Raw genomic sequence first — 22,807 nt, 5'->3', positions numbered from 1 at the left:
AAATGCTGGATGACTACAGGTGTCATACAAAGCCACAAACTTGTCCCAGCCACAAAAATGACATTCACTACTTTGGGAAGGAGATCAAATTCTGTCAACTGCCACTGTTTAATCTTCATGCATGGAGTTGTACACTTTACAGGCCCAGGTGTAAGACCCTGCCCTGCAGATGTGACAGAAAGCCCTCTAGAAGTGGCAGCCTCATCAGAGGATAGATGCTCATACCTAGAAGTTCCGGGTACCACACTCTCCTGGCCCAATCCAGAGTCATCTTGATGACTTGGGCCCGATAGTTCCTGATCTTCTTCAGAATTCGGGACAGGAGAAGTAGCTCAGGAAGACATATAGAAGTCTTGTGCTCTACTCTAGACAGAATGAATTTCTGAGAGACCCTTCTTGGGAACTCCAGTGTGCAAAAGAGTTAACACCGCATGTTCTGGGCAGCAGCCAGATCGAGCCAATGCCCTCCCCAATGAAGGAAGACGCCCTGCACTACCGCTGGGTGTAACTGCTATTCTTAATCCACTAGGTGTAACTGGATGAGTTTGTCCGCCTTGACATTTAAGGATCCTGCTATGTGGGACACAATCAGGGAAACGCCTTATTCATTCAGCCAGATCTACAGGTGCAGGGACTCCTGGCATAGAGCCCTGGACCACAACCTGACCAGCTTGCTGCAATACCACATGGGGACCACTTGGGGCTTGCGTTGTCTGTGAAGACCTTAACCTGCCTCCCCTTGATGGGCTGCAGGAAGGCTTTCACCACCAAGCAAGCGGCCTTCGACTCTAACAGGCTGTTGTGGAAAAGTCTCCGCCAGAGAGCAAAGTCCTCTGCTCTCCAAGGGCCAGATGTATGAAAAGATTTTGCACTCGCAAACGGTGCGAATCACAAAAATCGGCCGTTTACGAGTGCAAAAACATGGTCTGCGATGCATGCAAGGCATTCGCAGACCAAAAACAAGAAATTGCAATTTTTGCGTTTTTTTGCGTTGCGACCTGGTTTTGCGAGTCGCATTTTGCGATTCGGTATTTCCAGTAGGAAACTGCGAGGAGCAAAATGCGAATCGCAAAATCCGATTCGCAAAGAGATGCATCAAAAAATCGCAATTAGCGATTTTTCGCAGAATGGGATTTTGCACATGCAAAATACCACTAAGTGAAAGCAGGTGGTAACCAGGTGCAACCTATATGAAGAGGCCCAGAATGCCTCAGACTCCTCACCACAATGGCTGCACTCTACGTCATGGCGAGGAGGATGAGGATTCTGGCAGGTTTGATGAGAGGGAGGAGGAGACAGGAGCACATTTTCAGAGTGCACATTACACTTTTTGACCTGACAGAGGAGGAAATATATGAAAGGTTTAGGTTGAACTCAGCCATGATTCTTGATCTGATAGCCGAGCTACAACCCATACTGCAACGCAGAACACTAAGGACACATAGCATACCCACCCATGTGCAGGTATTATGCACCCTCCACCTACTTGCCACAGGGAGCTATTAAGGGGTCAAAGCAGCGGCTGGGGGGGTCACACAGAGCACCCTCTCCAGAGTTGTCAATGCATTTATCAACGCCATGCCAAGCAAACTCCAACAGTACATCAGATTCCCCCACACCCCACAGGTAATACAGCAGACAAAAGTTGACTTTTATCAGATAGCACAGTTCCCCCACGTCCTAGGTGCCACAGATGGCACACATGTGGCAATATGTCCACCATCAGTCACAGAGTATGTGTACCGAATCGTAAACACCAACATTCCATGAATATACAGGAGATATGCAATGCCACCTACATCATAACTGATCTCGTGGCCAGGTACCCAGGGAGTACACATGATTCATACATATTTTGTCACAGCGGCATTCACACAAGACTGCTAGCTGGGGAGTTTGGTGAAGGATATCTACTAGGTAATGTCACTCTTTACACTGGCGCATAGGTAACAAACCCATGTCAGATGGCTGAGGTACCCAACAAACCTTCTGTCCCTTTCAGGAGACAGTGCCTATGCAGTGCGCACCTACATGATGACACCCTACCTCAACCCGACCACACCGGCAGAACAGAGATACAATGCAGCACACAGGGACACCCGCAACGTGGTGGAGCGCACATTTGGTCTCCTGAAGAGTCGCTTCCGTTGCCTCCACATGAGTGGAGGGGCACTACAGTACAGTCCAGAAACCACATGTAGAATAGTGGCTACATGTGCAATCTTGCACAATATAACTACAACCAGGGGCATACCTATAAAAATCAGTGACACTGAATCAGATGAGGATGACGATCCCATACCACCTCTACAGCCAGCAGACAGGACAAGTGCAGCAGAGGGACGGCAAAGGCGTGCTGACATCACACACAACCATTTCAGACGTGACTATGTACAATCAAACTCTACTGACTACTGTAGCTATAGTGAGAAAAAAATATCTATTCCTTTTCAGCAGGTTATGAATTGTGATGAGTAAAATAAAAGGGGGATAGTTAAAACGAAAATAAACAAATGAAATGAGTCCCACACTATTACTCCATGGTGGGGACACCAGAGTCAATGAGGCAGAAGTCACTTCCTCCTCCCTCGCACACCACTGGGGTGCCCAGTTGAATCACTGGCACCCTGAATGTCAGGCTCTGTGGCAGTGCTGCGCATGGCACTGCGCCGTCTGTGGTCTGGAGCTGATAAGTGCACAATGCTGAGGCTTGAGGTGTCCTCCGTGTCCCCCAAGACAACCTCACTGGGAGTGGCCGACGTCTGTCCCATTATTTGTTCGATCACAGTGGTGATCTGAACAAGGGCATGGACCACATCCCTATTGGTGTGTGAAGCCTCTACCAGGGCCGCCACAGCACAATGGGCGATGAGGGCGGTGGAGTTGGCCATGCGATTGGAGGACCGGCAGTATGTCGCAAACATGGTGCGGAAACGGTGCTCATGTCTGCGTCTACTCAGTCGTTCTTGTCGCAGCTCCCGGCACAGGTCACGCACAGCAGTGGTCAGCTCCCTAGTGTCCTGGGACGCCTGTACCTGTCCCTCACGCAGCTGGTTGATGTTATCATTGAGGGTGTCCAGTCTCCGATGCAGTCCGACCATATTCCTATTGTGGACTCTGAGGCTCCTGTCCAAACTTTGGATCCTTCTATTTTGCAGCCGCTGTTGCTGCAACATAGCAGCCTCAAGTCCACCAAACAGGGATGTACCCTCAGCTGCCTCCTGCAATTGCTGTAGTGACACTGGGGCACTTGGACGACGCGCTGCAGGACCCCTGTCCTCCGGTACCTGGCTGCGCATCCCGGATGCAGATGGTGTGCCTGAACTCTCCTGCTGCATATCAGAGTCACCACTGAGGTCTGGTAGTGGTAACGGCCTAGGCCTGCGGCGCAGTTGGGAGATTGCTGGACCCACTGGTGTTGTTGTCGGAGGGTAGCCGCGTGTCCGTGTCTGCTACACCCATCATTGCTGTGGCTGCTGTGCCAGGCCCACCTGCAACAACAATATGCAGCATGTCAGTTCTGTATGTTACATTATCTGTCCAGAAATGGCAATAATACTATACATACTGCTGTACATGGTGTAGTGTGTGTTGTGTTACCTTGGGTGTCACTATGCTTGCTAACATTATCATGCCACTGTCTGTTCTAGTTTGTGGACCACGACTCCCATAATGCATTTTTTTGCTGCTACTGAGATGTGGAGTGGACTACTTCACACACTACTTCACATTACATGATAATTCCTAAGGGGCTTTTATGCATGCACATACAGTGTTCACACAACAGAATCTGCACTTACCTTGGCTGGTACTTGGTTGGGCCGAGGTGTTTATGTCAGTGACCCCTGTCACTGCTTCTGGTAGGAGGGTTGATTCCACCAGGTCCTCCAGTGGTGTGGCAGGTGGCTCCGTTGGTGATCCACCTCCTGTGCTCCTGGCCTCTGCAAGTCGCCTTGCCACCCTCTCCTTTGCCCGGGACCGCAGGTCATACCAGCGCTTCTTGATTTCATCTATGGAGCGCTGGGCCACTCCAATGGCGCAAATCTTGGTTTGGATATCCAGCCAGAGTCTCCTCTTTTCACTCTCTGGCACCTGGAGGGATGATTTGCCAAACAGGCGGTCATGACTCCTCACCACCTCCTCTGTTAAGTTCAGTGAGCAGGAGCTGGAGATCCTGAGCTTGCGCTTCCTCTCCTGCTTCTCAGATCCTGGACCTTGGGGCTCCATGGTGGCTCAGATGCTGCTGCTCCTTCACAGTGCTCCTCATAGTGGCTGGGCTGCTCTCACTCTGGATGCTGGCATGGGTGTGGCTCTTGTACCTGCCTGGGATGACTCATTTCCTGCTGATGAGTCATCAAGCACCTCCAGGTGTGCATTCTCGAACTTTCTTGCAATTTGCGATTTTTTACCGAATCGCAAAAAAAACGCAAATCGCGAGAATGCAAATTGCGATTCGGAAAATGGGCCTCGCAAACCACAAATAGCGATTTTTAAGAAATCGCTAATTCCGAATCGCAAGTTTGTTACAATTCGCATTTCGCAGACCCCAGTTTTCATACATCTGGCCCCAAATCTCTGAGATGACCTCCCCAACCCAGCAGTGATGAATCAGTCACCAATTTCAGTTCTGCGTGAGGCAGAAGTAGGGGTCTGTCGTTGGAAAAACTGTAGTTGAGCAGCCACCACTGCAGATCTTATGCAGTCTACTCCGAAAGCTGGGTGCAATATGACTGCAAATCCCACTGCAAAGCCTGCATATCCCAACTGGCATGGTTGACTAGCTGAATGCAGGAGGTCAACAGGCCTAGAAACCTCATAGCCACCCTCAATGAGACCCAGGACCAAGGCTGAAACATTGAGATCATAGCTCAAATGTTAAGGACTTGCTGTTCCAGAGGAAAGACATGATAACTCACTGTTATCCAGGATAGCTTGGATGATGGTGGACCTCTGCAAAGGAGTTTGGTGTGACTTCAGCACACTGATAGTGACCCACCCAACGATATCAGGAGGTTCACACCAATCTTGAGATGGTCCACGAATGATTTTGGCGAGCCTGCCATTAACAGCCAATCAACAAGGAGGGGGCTGGTCCAAGATGGCAAACGGGACGGACGCGCTGTGAGGGAGCTCTGCCTGCCTCGCTCAGCCAACCGAAATCATCCTGCAGCATCGGAGGCCCCTGCACATTATCCCTGGGGGTCCCTCTGCCAATCCGGACCGTCAGCGCAGGCTGGGTACGAGTTGTGTGTGGCATATAACCCTGTGGCCTCAACAACGTACTTTCCTCTCTAAAAGACGAGGCCTAGCGTGATCCTGTGGCTTAGAACGCTGCTGAGGGTCTCGGCTCCCCAGCCCAGCGAGCGCTGTAGCAGTGTCTCCTGAGCACATCCCACAGGGCTGCCCTACCCGGACCCTCCCAAGTGAGGGCCTGCATTGGGGCTATACTCTCCAACTTGCAACTTCTGTGATCGGCCTCCTCTGCCCCAGCACAGGCTTGACAAGATGGCTCTGGGCCCCACCTGTTGTGGGATAGCTGCCTCACGCGATTAAGCGTGAGGAAGCCCAGCAATCTGTGTGCCAACTTGCCACACCAGGTAGTGAAATCCAGGCAGCAGAGGCGGGGAGGTGTGGCTCCCTTCTCCCCCCCTGTTGGAAATAGGGGCAACAACCATACTGCGACCATGGCCCATAGTGGTGCCTTGAGGTGGGTGCACGAAACAAGGGGGTGGAACCTGTCTGGAGACACCTCTCTTCTAATGGGGGAGTAGCGGAGACAGTGCGCCATCCCTCCAACGTGGCACTGCTGGCATGGAAAAGGCCTCCTCGGATCATCAGCGGCCTTCCCCGATCATGGGTATAAATGACTTTCCCTCACAAGGCTGGGCCTGGTTTAGTGGGTCCTGGCATTCCATACCTACATGCGCCTAGCCTGTGGTGCCCCTCACTCTTGGTCGTTGGCTGGTGGTGGATTGTGCCTGTTGAGTCTGAGGGTGGGAGGGCCTGCTGCAGTTTTCTCCTTGATGAGTTCCCCCAATGCTTTGGGGGCTGGGGGTCGTTCCCCCTGTATCTCTGAAATAACTCCTGGCTTTTGGGTAGTTGGGCCCTATATGCGGTGAGGCTCCTGGGTGCTGCTCTGTGCTGCCTCGCTGGTGCATTTGGACACCCACCCATCATCCTCCTCAGCTAGGGGACATATAAGTGTAGCAGAGTTAGTAAAGCTGCCTCCCCCTCAATCACTGGGGTTTGCGGCCAGGACTGGGGTATCTTCACCCTGGGTAGAGGTACTAAGGAGGACTTTATGTGCCAGCGAGCGTGGAGCCTGCATTGGACAATGCGGCCAATGGCTGGTGCCAATCTTTACTGACCCCATCTACTGGGTTGCCCCCTCTCCCTGGTTGAGAGCTGCAGGAGTGCTACTTATATCCGTGTTGTGCTGGCCTTGGCCTGAGGGTGTGGTTGAGATATTCCATTCAGAACTTTGCCCTGCCATAATGGTCAAACAGTGCTGTATCCAGGGGGACCTGGAGTCTGGGTGGGGGTCGACGTCCCACAGTCCACTAGGAACTGTTGCAAAGGGGGCCCGGGAACAAACTCTGGGGTCATCCACTATTGACAGGTTTGATGAACTTCTGGGGGCATTAATGCCACACAAGACCTCAAACTGGACATATTGACTGTGTAGATGAGCCTACTTAGGGCAGACCAGGCCAAACTGAGGGACATGGTGGAGTCCAACGAGTCTGCTCTTGCCAGCCAGCATCCATCCATGGTAGATGTGCAGTCTCAACTGAAGGCTCTTCAGAAGGAGGTGACCATGTTGTGAAACCAAGTAAATGATGCTGAAGGTCGTTCCCAGTGTAACAACATTCAGATAGTAAGTCCCCCTGGGGGAGTGGAGGTGGGGGGTTGGGGGGGGGGGGGGTGGACAGGGCTCCAATAAGGACCTCTTTCTCGATGATTGGCTACTCAATAGGGTGCTTAAGGAGCAGAGGTCCATTTTCTTCTCAGTGGACCGCTTCCACAGAGTGCCTGGTCAGCCACCCCGAACCTGAGGCCCAGCCTCGACTGGTGGTGGCATGGCTCTTCATTTATCGTGATCACATATACAGGTAGCCTGCACCAAGGGTCCCTGACAAGTAGAGAACAGTCCTGTGAAGATATACCTCAACAACACGGCAGAGGTACAGTCCCAGCATAGCTCCTTCATGAAGGTCAAGCGTCAGCTTCACCAAATGGACCTGCGTTACTCCTTAATGTTCCCAGATAAACTGTGGGTCCTTGACTCTGGCACCACTCATTTCATTATGGCCCTGGCCGAGGCCTGGGATTAGATGGAGTCCAAGGGGGTCTCACCTCCTGCATGTTAGACTGCAGATGCTGGAGGAGAGCAACATGGATGTACCCCTCATCAGCAGCAGTGCTGTGGTTCTCCAAGAGGCAGGCCAAAGGAGGAGCAGACACTGGAATACTGCTATAGCCACACCACTGATTCACCTCCCCAGTCCATATCTTCCTTGGATGAAGATCAGATATGCGCCCTTACAGATATTCCTGGCTGAATTTGAGATGGCCTGATGTTGGTGGACCATGTGATCTGAGTGGTAGTATTACATCTTATTCTCTTGTACCTGAGGGAGTTGTGGTTGTCTGTGCTCTGTGGGGCAGGGGGTCTTGCATGCTATTGATTAGGGCGGGCCTCAATCTGCATGTCTACCCCAACCCTAAACTGCTAGATTATACCTCCTTTGGTGAACTTTGTTAGACTGGTTTTGTTTTATGTCTTATTATGGTCAGGGGGTTGTTACTGCCTCGACCTGGGGAGGTAAGTTGTGATTTTTTTGTAAAACTAATTTTATTGTTTTACAAGAAAGCAATAGGGAAACCATATGCAATCACAGCTTCAGTCATCATATAACTACTCTAGTGAATCAAAGCATGACATTATGGCCCTCATTCTGACCTTGGCGGGCGGCGGAGGCCGCCCGCCAAAGTCCCGCCGTCAGGTTACCGTTCCGCGGTCGAAAGACCGCGGCGGTAATTCTGACTTTCCCGCTGGGCTGGCGGGCGGTCTCCTTCAGACCGCCAGCCAGCCCAGCGGGAAAGAGGCTTCCACGATGAAGCCGGCTCGGAATCGAGCCGGCGGAGTGGAAGCTGTGCGACGGGTGCAGTTGCACCCGTCGCGTATTTCACTGTCTGCGCAGCAGACAGTGAAATACATGTAGGGGCCCTCTTACGGGGGCCCCTGCAATGCCCATGCCAGTGGCATGGGCACTGCAGGGGCCCCCAGGGGCCCCGCGACCCCCCCTACCGCCATCCGGATCTCGGCGGTCCGACCGCCGGGATCTGGATGGCGGTAGGGGGGGTCGGAATCCCCGCGGCGGTGCAGCAAGCTGCGCCGCCGCGGAGGATTCAATGGGGCCGCGGTACACTGGCGGGACCTAGCCAGTGGTGCCGGTCCGACCGCGGCTTTACCGCCGCGGTCGGAATCCCCATTGGAGCACCGCCGGCTTGTCGGCGGTGCTCCCGCGGTCCTCCGCCATGGCGGTCAAAGACCGCCAGGGTCAGAATGAGGGCCTATGTGTTATGCATAGCAATCCCAACAACCCCCACCCCTCTTAACCCTCCCCGATCTCCCCCATGCAAAATGTGATGTGCCAACATGTCTTAACTTTTCTAGTACAATGAGTTGATCAACAGTGCCATCTAATTGGGTGCAAACTCTGGGTCACAGGAAGTCTGTTTTAGTTCACCTCTCACCTGCATTTATGCAGTGTGTGCCGGGGAATTCGCATGGGGCGAGGTTACTTGCTTAAGCTCCTCATCAGTCCCGCCCATGCCATGGCCCTATCCAAAAGGTGATCATTCCAGTGGGTGTCCAGCAGCAATGCCTCTACTTCATAATTAGCCCACCTAAGAAGTTCCCACTGCCACACTGTAAATTTAGGGCCCTTTGCGGATTTCCAGTTGCGGGTTATCTCCTGCTTAGCCAAGATGAAACGCAGGTCCATGAATCTGCCTGTTACTTTCGCTTTCTTTGTATGGAGAAGTCACTTAATAGAAAATAAGAGGAATATCTGGGGCTAATCCTCTCAACTAGGCCCGAGAGGGTGTCTGCTATCGCCTGTCAGTAGTGAGTGAGCACTAGACAATCCTATTACATATGAAAGAAGCATGCCCCTATGAGGTCACATCATGGATATTTAACCTCCGCCAAACTGAGCATTCTATTTATGCGGCTTGGAGTCAGATAGGCTCTATGTAAAATGTAGAAATTGTTCAGATTAAATCTGCCATTCCTTGATATTTTTTGGGTATGTGTTCTAGCACCATGTCCAAGCCATCATCAGTGAAGGGCCTGACTACCCCTGTTGCCCATTTCTAGTGAGTGACAGCAAGGGGTTGTAGGGTGTGCGTATTCTGCGGTAGAGGCATGTAACTGCCTTAAGTGTCCTAGCCACCGTGTATGCAGCCCATTGTGAGTGGTTGGTTCTGTCCAACCCCCCTCCCAGTGTTGCATTATTGTTGCCATCAAGGCTCCATGGACAAGAAAGTGGTGGGGCTGCAACTCAAATTCTGCTTGTAGGTCACTAATTGGTAGCAACGTGCCATCCCTGAATAGGTTCCCACTGAGTTGTTGCAGTCCATGCCAGTTATTTCCATGTGGAAGGACCGTTGATTATTATCTGGGGAATATGGTTGTTTGGTCTCAGTTCTTTGTAGACATCTACGCCAGCAATATGCCACTACCTCTTGTCTTTCGTAATGTACTGATGCAGTCTTTTCAGCCCCAAAAGAAGGTGGAGCAGCGAAGGATCACCAGGCGTACCTAATCGCTTGCCATGGGCCGGGAGTTGGCGGCCTCTTATCTACTGCGTAAAATATTGCGAATTGAGCAGCATCTAGAGATGCTGGTTCTTACCCATATATAATTTCTTATCCTGGAATTTACACGGGGATAGGGACTCCTAAGAGAAGTAATCAGGTGGATTCTTACCTGCAACTCAGACAGATTCACATAGCATACTTCCAGGGAACACACATGAGGGTGGCGGAGCTGACACATCAGAAGCTCCGCTGGTGGGGTCAATTAGTGGGAACTGCTTACTTGGCATATGCCTAGGGGATATTGATTTGGGTGGTGGATCTACAGACTGTGTGGCAGAGGGTGGACATAGAGGGAAAATATGTAGTAGTAGAGGGAAAGTTGAGCAGAGTGTCCATCGCTCTTGTGGTGCTTTACATGCCTAATATAGGTCAGTAACATTCCCTTGAGTACCTTTCTCCAGTCATAAGCTACGACTTACACACACCATGCCTTTGAGGTTGTGGAAGAATTTTAACTGTGTACATAACATATATATGGACACATCTAATCTCTTTCTCCCTGGCACACACTCCTTTGTGGACTGGCTTACACACAACAAATTCTAGGATGTATGGCATTCCCTGAACCATTTTGCACAGGAATATTCTCACTTCTCCCATGTCCACCAGCTCCACACTAGAAAGATTTCCTCCTGGGCTATTCCGCGATGATCCCCTTGGTTCTGTTGGCTGAGCATCTGGCTTGCACCTTGCACCGATTCCCACATGGAGGCTATCTGCCCCTGTGCTTCAGGACGCCGTGTTCTGTGAGACGATCAATCAATCAATCACGTAATTTATAAAGCTTGATACTCACCTGTCAGGGTCTCAAGGCGCTGGGGTGTGCGTGGGTGAGTAGTTTGAAGGTAATCCTCTTCGATACGGGTAGCCAGTGTAGGTCTCTGAGGTGGGCAGAGATGTGGTCGCGGCGTGGGACATCGAGGATGAGTCGGGCGGAGGCGTTTTGGATATGTTGCATTTTCGTTTGTAGTTTGGCCGTGGTTCCTGCATAGAGTGCGTTGCCGTAGTCCAATCGGCTGCTGACCAGGGCATGGGTGACAGTCTTTCTGGTTTTGACAGGAATCCACTTAAAAATCTTGTAGAGCATGCAAAAGGTGTTGTAGCAGGAAGAGGAGACTGCGTTGACCTGCTGAGTCATACAGAGTGCTGAGTCCAAGATGATTTCCAGGTTTCGTACTTGGGTGGTGGGTGTGGGTGTGGGTGTGGGTGCGGGTGCGGCTCCTAGGGAAGTAGGCCACCAGGAGTCGTTCCAAGCGGAGGGGTTGCTGCCAAAGATGAGGATCTCTGTTGTGTCTGTGTTTAACTTGAGGCGGCTTGATTCCATCCAGTTGGCGATGGCATGAAGTCCATTGTGGAGGTTGTTTCTTGCGGTTGTAGGGTCTTTCGTGAGGGAGATGATCAGCTGGGTGTCGTATGCATAGGATACTATGTTGATGTGGTGGGATTGTGCAATGTTGGCAAGAGGAGCCACGTAAACGTTGAAAAGTGTTGGTGAGGAAGGATCCCTGGGGGACGCCACAGATGGTTTTGGAGGATTCGGACAGGTAAGGCAGACTCTCTGGGTTCTGCCGGAGAGGAATGAAGAGATCCAGTCGAGGGCCTTGCTGTGGATTCCAGCGTTGTGGAGGCGTGTTCGAAGGGTGTGGTGACAAACGGTGTCGAAGGCTGTGGAGAGGTCCAGGAGGATGAGCGCTGCGGTTTCGCCTTCGTCGAGCATGGTCCTGATGTCATTGTGGCAGCAATGAGTGCGGTCTAAGTGCTGTGGTTCTTGCGAAATACGGATTGGGAGGTATCAAGCACTTCGTTGTCTTCCAGGAAGAGGGATAGTTGGCTGTTCACGATTTTCTCAATGACCTTTGCTGGGAAGGGGAGGAGGGAGATGGGCTGGTAGTTTTTGGGGTCATCTGGGTCCGCCTTGGGTTTCTTCAATATGGCGTTGACATTGGCATGTTTCCAGCTCATCAGGAAGGTGGCTGTCTCGAAGGAGCTGTTGATGATGGCACGGAGGTGGGGGGGCTATGATGTCGCTGGCTTTGTTGAAAATTCGGTGTGGGCAGGGGCCCGAGGGGGAGCCGGAGTGGATGGAGGCCATGGTGTTGATGGTGTCTTCATTGTTGACGTGGGACCAGGCGCATAGAGGGTTGATGTTGCTTGGTGCGTTGGGTTCGTGGCTGTCTGTGGTTGGCTGGTTGGTCTGGGGTTTGAAGCTGTTGTGGATGTCTTCGATCTTTCGATGGAAGTAAGTGGCGAGGGAGTTCCAGAGATCCTGTGATGGCGGGAGTTCGTAGGAGTAGGGCCTGGGGTTGTAGAGTTATTTGATGATGCCGAAGAGCTCTCTGTTGTGGTGACCGTTGGTGTCTATGTGGCTTTGGTAGTAGGTTATTTTGGTGGTGCGTATCAGCTGATGATGTTTGCGGATGGCAATCTTGAGGGCGATGTGGTTGGATTCGGTAGGTACAAGGCGCCAGGTCTTCTCCATTCTTCGGCATTCCCTTTTGGAGGCCTGTAGGTCGGGGGTGAACCAGCTGGCCTTGGATCTCTTTGGTGGATGTCCGAGGGTTGTTTGAGTGGCGCAAGGGTGTTGGCGCAGTCGTCTATCCATTGATGCAGGTTGGTGGCGGCTGCGTAGGGGTCCCGGGTCCTAGGAGGAGGTGCCTGGGCGAGGGTGGAGATCAGCTGTTCTGTTAAGAATCTGTTCCAATAGCGGCGGGGGGTTGAGTGGTGAGGTGGTGAGTGACCGGCTTCTGGAAGAAGAAATGGATGCAGCGATGGTCGGTCCAGTGGAGTTCGGTGGTGTGGCTGAAGGAGACGTGGTTGCTGGCTGAGTAGATGGGGTCGAGAGTGTGCCCTGCGGTGTGGGTGGGCGACGTGACGAGTTGCTTGAGGCCGAGGTTGGCGAGGCTGTCGAGTAGGTTGGTGGTGTTGGTATAGTTGTTGTTTTCTAGGTGGAAGTTCAGGTCGCCGAGGAGGATGTAGTCAGTTGAGGCGAGGGCTTGGGCGCTGATGATGTCGGCGATGCCGTCGCAGAAGTGAGGCCGGGGGTCTGTAGACCAGTGTTTCTCTGAGGGTGGTGTTGGCATTGACGTGGATTTTGAAATGGAGGTGCTCGGCGGAGTTGATGGTGTCATGGGAGCTGGTGGAAACTCTGATTGTAGCCTTCAGGTATGGCTACGGCTATGTCTGGTTCCGAGACCAAATTCATCCAGGTTTCGGTGAGAAATGCGACGTCAGGGGATGATGAGGTCAGTAGGTCCCAGAGTTCGATTGCGTACTTGTAGACGGAGCAGGTGTTAAGTAGGATGCATCTTAGGCGGTTGTCTGTTTTGATTTGGAGTTTGGAGGTTAGGGTGCAGGTGAAGTTGCAGGCTCTGCAGGAGAAGGGTCCTTTGGTGTGCTTTGGAGTGGACTGGAAGCAGATGGAGGAGCGTCCTGGATTGAGGGTGTGGAAGTCATTGGCTGTGTAGCGGTGATTGGTGGTGCGGGGGGCGCGTGGGCCGGGGGACTGGAGCTGGGCGCGGACAGGCTTGCCTTAGGCGTGCCTGCTGCGTGCTTCCGCTGCGCGCCGGCACCGCAGCTGCCATATGAGGGGAGGTGGGAGGGAGGTGCAGCAGGGAGGAGGGAGAGGAACAGCGAATGGGAGAGCAGGGGGGCGGGCCGCAGGGACGCAGCAGTGGGAAAAAGAGGTCTGAAGTGGAGGGAGGGGGCGGAACCTACCAGCCACTTAGCTGGCATGGACTGCAAATTCCTAGGGAAGGTCACTGTGAACAGCCTGTTACCACACATTGCCACTTGGACCAGAATGGCTTTATTACTGTGAGGAATACTTTCTTTAGTCTCAGTCATCTACTTTGCCTTGTGGATGAGCAACCGCATGAGGTGAACACCCAAGGGGCACTGGTGAGGCCAAAGGAGAGTACATCAAAATGAAAATACTTGTGGCCCACCTTGAACCACAAGCAGCCCATGTGGACCTGCAGGACAGGAACATGGAAATAGGCATTCACCAGGTCCAATGCTACCAATCTAGACTCCTGGATCCCGGGCAAACAGAACCAGAGGAATCGCAAGCATCTTGAATTTGTTCTTCCGTATGAAAAAACTGAGAGGATGGAGATCCAACATAGGTTGAAGTCCTTTTTTCGCCACAGTGATATAGGGGGAGTCACATCCAGTTTTGATTTCCCAGAAAATGCTCCTTTCACCAAAAGAGCCTGAACTTCAGGCAGCAAAATAGACGAATGCTCCTCCAAAAGCCGCTCTGATGTGAATGGAAGAGACACATGAAGGCGAAGCCCACTGAACTGAACTATACTAGGGAATGGGGTGAGATTACTCGTGCTTATAAAAGCCTGAATTACCAGGCTCTCAGAAGTAGGGTGCTGCATCAATAAAGCAGGGTCACCAGAAGTAGGTTTGTGGCATCATGCCACCTATTTACAGGAGGGCAAGAACAAGGATTAGTCCAGTTACCCACAAGAGTGTCGGTCAGGGATTCGCTGGACAACAGCAAGGGCACTGATGAGGCCTGCCCAGGCTCCAAAATGTCAGTGAGGATACTGGTATTCACCCAAACAGATGGCAACTGTAAGTCAAGGACTTCAGTTGTTCATCTGATGACTATAACAAATGAGGCTGTCTCTTATGTTGAAAAACCAAGGGAAGAACCGACCCCTCTTTCAGGTAAAGTGTTGAATCCACTGGCATATTTTAGTTCCAAATAGAAAGTCATTATCATATTTTCGGTGATTGGGGGATTTCATCCCTATCGTCACCAAAGACGAGTTGGCTTTTGTCAGTCATGGAAGATTTCGACTTTGTTCGCAGAAGAGTTTATAATGCATCTGAAGACAAAGACTCACAAGATCCGGAGAGGGAAAAAAAATTCAGACACTTATCTAGTGTTGTCTTGTGTTTAAAAGCCCAAAAGGATTTATTAAATCAGAAAGTAGGCACCCTTGCCGCAATGAGCAATAAAAACACCAACATGTTTCTAAAAACCCATTTAAAACTTGGCTAGCGATGGAAACCTGAAGCCTCCACCTCTATCGTCCATATACATCACTTCCTGCAATGAAGGTTGTGCAATTCAGCTCCTCTAATACCTCTGACACTGTCTAGAGCCCAACTAGAAAAGAAGAAAAACTCTACGTATACAGCCTGGCATGGATGGATATTTCTGCAGCTAGGAGTGTAAATGAAGTATTCATTAATGCACTACACTGTTGCTTTTTATTTTATATCCAGCTCAGGAAACGTGTAGTCTTTCCCTAACGTACATCATTATATAAACCAGCTAATGTACATGCATTAATTCCCACCTTTACCCCCCACCCAACTTTCCAAAGAATACTTTTATAAGACAGCATTTCTTCAATATTATTATTATTGTACTCTAGTATTTTTAAGACACTGTAATTATATTTCTTATGTCATTATTTTGTCTGTTTACTCTTTGTTTATTTAATAAACTTAAACTAAAAAAACATGCACACAAGTGTGAAAGTGTACTTTCAAAGAGAAGATTTAGATAATATTAACTACAGTTAGATGTTTCAGCATATCATTCCTTGCATTTCACTTTATTAAATGGAGATTGTAAAAGTACAAATGGCAATGACAACTGTAGAAAATAAGAAACATCAAAACTTCATATCTTGTTGATGGAATCCAGCTTTTGCAAAACTTTTACTGCAAAGGGTAACTGTCTAACAGAAAACAAATTTAATGAGTGGTGAAAATAAGAAACATATACAAACCAAAACACTCAGTTTCAGTATGAGTGGCATTTCCAGCAGATTCGACAACAGGATTATCTCTACCATCTAACAGCTCCTTTCTTTGAGCTTCCAAGACAGCTGTTTCAAATTCTTTGGCCTCAAGCTGAGCTCTTGTCTCCGCAACCTCTGCCCACTAAAGAAGAATACATTTATTTAAATGATCACTGATAACTTGTCAGATATATGGCATAAATCACTCAGACGCACAGCTTAAATGTACAAATTTAAAAATTTTAGTCACCCTAATAAAAAGCACTATAAAGTATATCAAAAGAGTATTTAAGAAATAAGGATATTATCTACGTGACAATGTTCTCAGAGTTCCTTAGGACTCTTACTATTTATCCATTTATTGCAAAGTGATTACGAAAAGGGAAGGTTAGGAGTTGGCAAAAGGGTTATTTTGGCAGGTCAACATGGCAGTGTAAAACTACACACACTGGCTCTGCAACGGAGGGCCTGAGACATGGTTAGAGGGCTACTTAAGTGAGTGGCACAATCAGTGTTGCAGGCCCACAAGTAGCATTTAATTTACAGGCTCTGTGCACCTGTAGTGCACTTGATAAGGGACTCATACGTAAATTATATATGCCAATTGCGATTAAGCCAATGTTACCATGTTTTAGGGGAGAGAGCACAAGCCCTTTAGCCTTGGTAGCGGGGATAAAGTACACAGAGTCCTAAAGCCAACAAACATGAGGTCAGAAATGTGGAGGAGGTAGGCAAAAAGTTAGGGGGAAGACCATCCTAAGGCTGTCAGGTCTAACATGTGTCTACACACAAACACCCCCACCCCCCAAGGTGGGGAGAGTTACCCAACCCCTTAGGAGTTCTCTTCAATAAGGAGACACACCGGACGGTGCTCCCCAGTAAAGTCCATTCCCTGTAGGGAGTTGGACCACCTCAATAGTTTGGGATTTTCACCCCTAGTCTCCAGGAGCCATCTGAGGGGCCTGTGGTCTGTCTAAACCAGGAACTGAGTCCGAAACAGTTAAGGTCTCAAATTCTTCAGTGCCCAGACCACAGCAAAAGCTCCTATTTTAATGACAGTCCGCCTCTGTTCTAGTGGAAGTAACCTTCTACTAATAAAGATTACTGGTCGGTCTAGGCCCTCTTCATTTAGCTGTGCTAAGATTGCCCCTAAGCCATGTTCTGAAGCATCTATTTACAGGATAAACTGTTCAGATAAATTAGGTGTTGTATACATGGTTTCCTTGAGGAACCAAAGGCTTTCTGACAAGCCTCTGTCCAGATCACCAATCTGGGCCGCTTCTCAGAAGTCAGCTTGGTTAGGAAGGCAGCAGGGGCCATTTTTCACTCCAAAGGGCATTAACTGAAACTGGAAGCGGCCCTCTGGTGTTGAAAATGCTGATCTCTCTTCAGTCCTCTCAGTCAGGGCAATCTGCCAGTACCCTGATGTCAAATCAAAAGTACTGAAGACCTTGGCAGCGCCCATCATGTCAATGAGGTCATCAGCTCAGGGGATGGAGAGTGCATCAGGTCTGGTGACCAAGTGAAGTCCTAGGTAGTCCACGCAGAGCCAGAGTTGTGGTGTGGTGTGGTGCCTGGTGGGGCAGCCTATGGTACCAACACCACAGGGATGGACCAGGGGCTGTTAGAGGGCTCAATCACCCCTAATGTTAACATCTTGGGGACTTCCTCATTGATGTTGGCTCTCTCCCTGTCTAACAAACTGTAAATGTTGTTCTTTACAGGTCGACTGTCTCCGGTGTCAATATCATGGATGCACACATAAGTGAGCCCAGGGGTGAGTGAGAACAGGGAGGCAAACTGTCCCAGAAACTTTCAACAGTCACCCTGCTGTTTCTGGGGTCAGGGTGGAAGAGAGGTTAACAACCTCCACTGATCCATCATCTTCCTGTACATAGAGGAGGTCAGGGTGAGATTCACCCTCCTCTTCCACTGCTCTCGAAGTGAGGCTCAAGTCAGTTTACATGGAACATCCATGGGGTTTCTAGGGGTGTGGAGGTCTGCAGGTAGGTGGCCTTCCCCTTGCTCTCCCTGATTTTGTATGGGTGAGTCCAGAGGTCCTGGAGAGCCCTGAGCTCTACTGGTTCCCTGACCCACACTTTCTGGCCAGGCTGAAACTACACCAAAGTGGCCTTCTGGTCATACCAGAGTTTCATGACTTCTTGGCTGGCCTATAGATTGCTTTTTGCCTTCTTCCAGAAGCAGTCCACCTGGTTGCGGAGGGCCAGCATGTAGCTGACCACATTGTGGGGTGGTTCCTTGGAAGCTATCTCCTTGTCCCTCCTTGACAAGGCTCAAAGTCCCCCTAACAGAATGGCCATAGAGGAGTTTAGAGGGACTTAACCTTATGCCTTTCTGTGGCACCTCCCTGTGGGCGAAGGGAAGGCATGGCAAGAGGACGCCCCACTTACACTAATGGATCAGGCAGACCAATAATCATGCCCTTCAATGTCTTGTTGAATCTCTCCACATGACCACTGGTTTGGGGGTGATAGGGTGTGGTGAACTTGTAGGTTACACTACACTCATCCCACATGGACCTCATGTACGCAGACATGAAGTTAGTGCCTCTGTCAGACACTACCTCCTTTGGGAACCCCACACGGGTAAAGATCACCATCAGAGCTCTGGCCACCACAGGTGCATTCACTGACCTCAGAGAGATTGCCTCTGGATATCGGGTGGCATGGTCCACCAAGATCAGGACAAACATGTTGCGTAAGCCCCTCTTGGGGTCCAAAGGTCCAATGATGTTGATGCCCACCCTTTCAAAGGGGCTGCCAATACCAGGTTTGGGGAGCATTTTTGCTTTTCCCCTGTCTTCCCACTGGCCTGGCAGGTGGAACAGGACCTGTAGAATGCATCTGAGGCTGTCCTCAATCAGGGACAATAATAGTGGGTGACAAGCCTAGCAAAGGTCTGGTCTTGCATCAAATGTCCTACTAGGGGTATGCCAAGTGCTGAAACCCAGTAGCAAAGCCCTGAACCACTGGGGGACTACCAGCACTTGGGCTGCTCCAGTTTCAGGGGTCTTAGGCTCACTATGTAGGAGATCATTCTTCTTCTAGTAGATTCGGTCTTCACCTGCTGCATAGGCTGAGGCCTGTTGCAATATTCCTTCTATGCTCAGCAGAATTCCTCCCTGGTCTGCCAACCTTCAACATGCCAGCAAGCTCAGGGAGGTCACACCTAGGGCGACAATGTCCTACCCGGTTGGCTCAGGGGCCTCCTCCTCAGGGACCCCATCAACCTCCACTACAGGAATTTCCGGGGCTGGTTTCCATTCCCCATGTCCCTCTTCTTAGCAGCTGTCTGGGCCATTGTTCCAGGCTCCACACACCCTTGACTCCCTTCCCAGGAAGCCGTGGACTGTGGTCATACAGACCCATTCAAGCAATCACATCATCTCTAAGTGAGACTCGAGCTCTACCTTCCTCTAGGCAGTGTGCTCCAGGTCGTTTCCTAGCAAACAATAAACAGCCAAGGCAGGGCTCATTGCAACTTTCAGAGAACCTGAGACCCCCCCACCCCCCAACTAAAGAGAACCTGAGCCATTAGTAGATGGTTCTTGTGATTGTTGGTGACTATGACCTGGTGGATTGCGTTCAGTAGGACCTGCTCTGCAGACACCAGCTGACACTTCACAGTAGTCATGCTGGCTCCTGTGTCTTGCAGAGCCTCCACCTGTCGGCCATTAATGATGACTCTCTGCCTACACTTTGAAATATTTGCAGGCATTTGGACTTTTGGCCCCATTACTTTATTCCCCACTGTCTGTCCCTCCAAGCTAACTGGGCCCATCTCCTCCCTGAGCACTACACTGGCCAACCCAGGTGTCTGCCCACCACTGGGGGGCTGTGACCCCTTGGGAAACTAGGAGTTGCCCCTGGAGTGCCCATACTTGTAGTACTCAGTACATTGGGTGCAGATCTCCCTGTCTTATGATCGAAGAACCCCTTCTTTTTAAGGTCAGACTGGGAGTGGTTACCACTACCCTCTTGGGAATTGTTTTTGGGACCTTTAGAGAACTCCTTATTGTTAAGTTTTTCTCCCCCCCATCCCCTCTTTCTTCTGGTGGGAACCCTGACCACCTTTGTGGGAGTCTCCCCAGATTCCTTTATGGACACACTGGTGCTAGCCCACAAGTCTGCCTCCTCAGCAAGCTTCCTGGGGTCAGTCAGCTTACTGCCCAAGGGTCAGCACAGCAAAGCAGGAGTCCAGCAAAGTGGCAGTCCTTGGAGCAGTACAGCAGCCCTTCTTCCTGACAAATTAGCCACAGGTCCAGAAATGTACTGAAGTGGCAGTTTTAGAGGTCTAGTACTTATACCCATTTGTGCCTTTGAATTAGGGGAGACAGGTCTTTGAAGTGCACAGAGGTCCTCCCTTCCAGCTCTTGCTCCAGAACCCACTACAGGGGGGTATGCAGCCCTTTGTGTGGGGAGAGGACACAGCCTATTCAGGTGTAAATGTGAGGCTGTGCCTGGCTCCTCCATCCCATCCTGCCCAGGATGGCCAATCACGGAGTGAATGGCCCATCAAGTCACACTTAAACTCCCTTTGTGAATGGCTGTCTAGAGAGAATGCCCAAAGTCAGCTGTGACCCACCCCAGTGTATTCAAAGACAGACAGCAGGCACCAAATGGCTAAAGTAAGCAAATGCAAACATTCTAAAAGTGTCATTTCCAGCACTGCAATTTAAAATCCGACTTCACCATAAGTTGTAATTTTATATTGTGAACCAGAGACACCAAACTTGAAAAACATATCACTTCCAGATTGTGAATGACACTTATAAAATGTAATAGAGTACTCCCATTGCTATCCTACAGGAGAGACTGACCTTGCTGTAGTGAAAAACGACTTTGGGAGTTTTTCATTTCCAGGACATGTAAAACATAAAAGTACATGCCCTGCCTTTTAAATACATTGCACCCTGCCCCCTTTGCTGTCCAGGGCCTATCTTAGAGGTGACATATGTAGGATTATTTTGCCAGATGATATGGCAGTGTAAAACAGCACACACAGGCTCTGCAACAGCATGCCTGAGGAATGTTTAGGGGGCTGCTTAAGTGGGTGGCACAATCAGGCCCACGAGTAACATTTAATTTACAGGTCCTGGTCACCTGTAGTGCACTTTACTAGGGACTTATAATAAGAAAATTAAATATGGCAATTGGGGGTTAAGCCAAGGTTCAAATGTTTTAGGGGAGAGAAGACAAGTACTTTAGCACTGGGTAGCTGGGGTAAAGTGCACAGAGTCCTAAAGCCAGCGAAAACAGAGGAAGTAGGCAAAAGGTTGAGGGGAAGACTGCCCCAAGGTTGTCAGGTCTAACAGTGATGTTAAGAACATGATTTTCAGTTGAAAAACATACATTGAAACACACCAGTTATGGAGCTGCACAACCATAATTCGCCGGAATGCAATAGTCATCCTCTCACACATGATATCACAGACCACATTCACAAATTACTCCATTGATGACATCCCATTTCATCTCAAGTTGACAGTACAGATGGCACAGACAACCCAAGCAATGTGACTCTGTATCAACAAAGATGGTAATGAAACTAGAATAAGGGAGAGGTGTGACGTTATGGCCAGAGTTGCGAATCAGTTGCAAATCAGGTTTGAGACCCACTGTTGGATCAACATCCTGTGATTTTGTGCAAATCACTTAATATCCCAGTGCGAAAAAAGTAATGAATAATAAATGAAATGCATGAATAACTTTTACTCATGTAAAGAGCTCCAATACCTTTGGGTTGAATTTGCGCTACATAAAACTTCAAAAAAAAAAAAAGAATAAATAAAATAGACATCATTACTGCTGCATCAAATGGAATGCACATTTTGCCTTTCAACCTCTGCTGAACAACACAGAAGGAGAAGCAGACATAAGAATCTAGTTGGCCATTGAAAACGGGGCTAAATGCACATGGATGCTGGGTGTTGGGTTTGGACAGGAGCTTGTCCCTAAGTTAGATTCCATTTTTGCACATTGCAGATGTACAAAGTCACTCAGGTCCTTAATGAGGCGTGGCACAGGTCCTGGCTGTAGGACTGGCCCTGTGCTCAATCATTGCTGCATATGGCCCAAACCATGGGTGAAAACTATACACAGTAATTTATGATAACACAAAAGCTGGGAAAAGGTTGAAGGCAAGATTGATACATGAGAACATGTAAAGGGGCATAACCCTACAACTTCAGTGATTCCTCTATGAAGTGATATGAGATTTCATTATTGTCATTTGTGATTTCATGTGTGAGGTCATGAGCAGTGCATTCCCGGGCGAGTTATGGTTTTAAAGGTTACCATAACATCCAAAATCACCATATTTGATCACTGAGACAATCTCTGGGCAAATAAGCTTTTTAGGTCTAACATCAGATAGTTACAGCTGCCTGGAAGACCTCATATCATGTATAGAGAAAACAATTAGTTTTATTTGGTTTGCAGTTTCCTCCATAAGCTCATCAAGGTCATTGCATTTAATAGATTATTAGATTGTACCATTTGTGTTCCCACCAGGGTTTGGTGATGTGCCATCAAGTAGTCATTTTGTTAGACTACGGCCAATGTATGATCCTTCATGTATAGTGTTTCCTACCACCACAGTTTAAATGCTTATGTATGAATTATTTCTTTAGGATTATTGCTGCATAGATGCCTTGGCATATCATAAAGGCATAGTGATATTCACCCTTGTGTGTGCATTTGTTTTTCCTTTTATAACATGTTAAGTTTACAACTCTTTGCTCACAAAGCGAAGATGTGTATGCACATAGGAATTCTTAAAGATGGAATGAAAATGCTGTCCTTTTGTCAAAAGAATCAACTATGCGTTATTTTGCAGTGAACCCCCTTTATGTTCACCACTTACAATGCAAAAGTCATTCTTTTGACTTCCTTTCATACCACCCTTATTTCAGGATACAGACTACCAGTGCTAATGCAATTTGTTCAGCAAAAGCGCCCTACTCCCAGCTTCCACACTGTTGACCCCAGATGTTGCTGAATTATAGGGATTTCTTTCTGGGGCAGCTGGGGCAACACACACAGAAATTCCCATTTATGAGCAAACACCTCCCTAACAGAGGGCCAGACCAATTTATTGACTTTGCCAGTGGTTATTCCTGAATGGTTTAG

General features: G+C 49.4%; 1 protein-coding gene across 1 annotated transcript in view; it reads right to left on the bottom strand.

Annotated features, from left to right (window-relative positions):
• The window catches only part of TBC1D31 (TBC1 domain family member 31), a 578,066-nt gene that overhangs the window by 23,152 nt on the left and 532,107 nt on the right, over positions 1-22,807 (bottom strand). The window contains exon 20 of the mRNA XM_069220688.1: positions 15,645-15,798. Within this exon, the coding sequence (XP_069076789.1) occupies positions 15,645-15,798 (154 nt within the window). The remainder of the gene's footprint in view (positions 1-15,644; positions 15,799-22,807) is intronic.

The sequence above is a fragment of the Pleurodeles waltl genome, chromosome 2_2 (genome assembly GCF_031143425.1).
Source record: "Pleurodeles waltl isolate 20211129_DDA chromosome 2_2, aPleWal1.hap1.20221129, whole genome shotgun sequence".
Taxonomy (NCBI): domain Eukaryota; kingdom Metazoa; phylum Chordata; class Amphibia; order Caudata; family Salamandridae; genus Pleurodeles; species Pleurodeles waltl.
The sequence above is the reverse complement of the archived record's forward strand: the minus strand, read 5'-3'. Positions and strand labels throughout refer to the sequence as shown.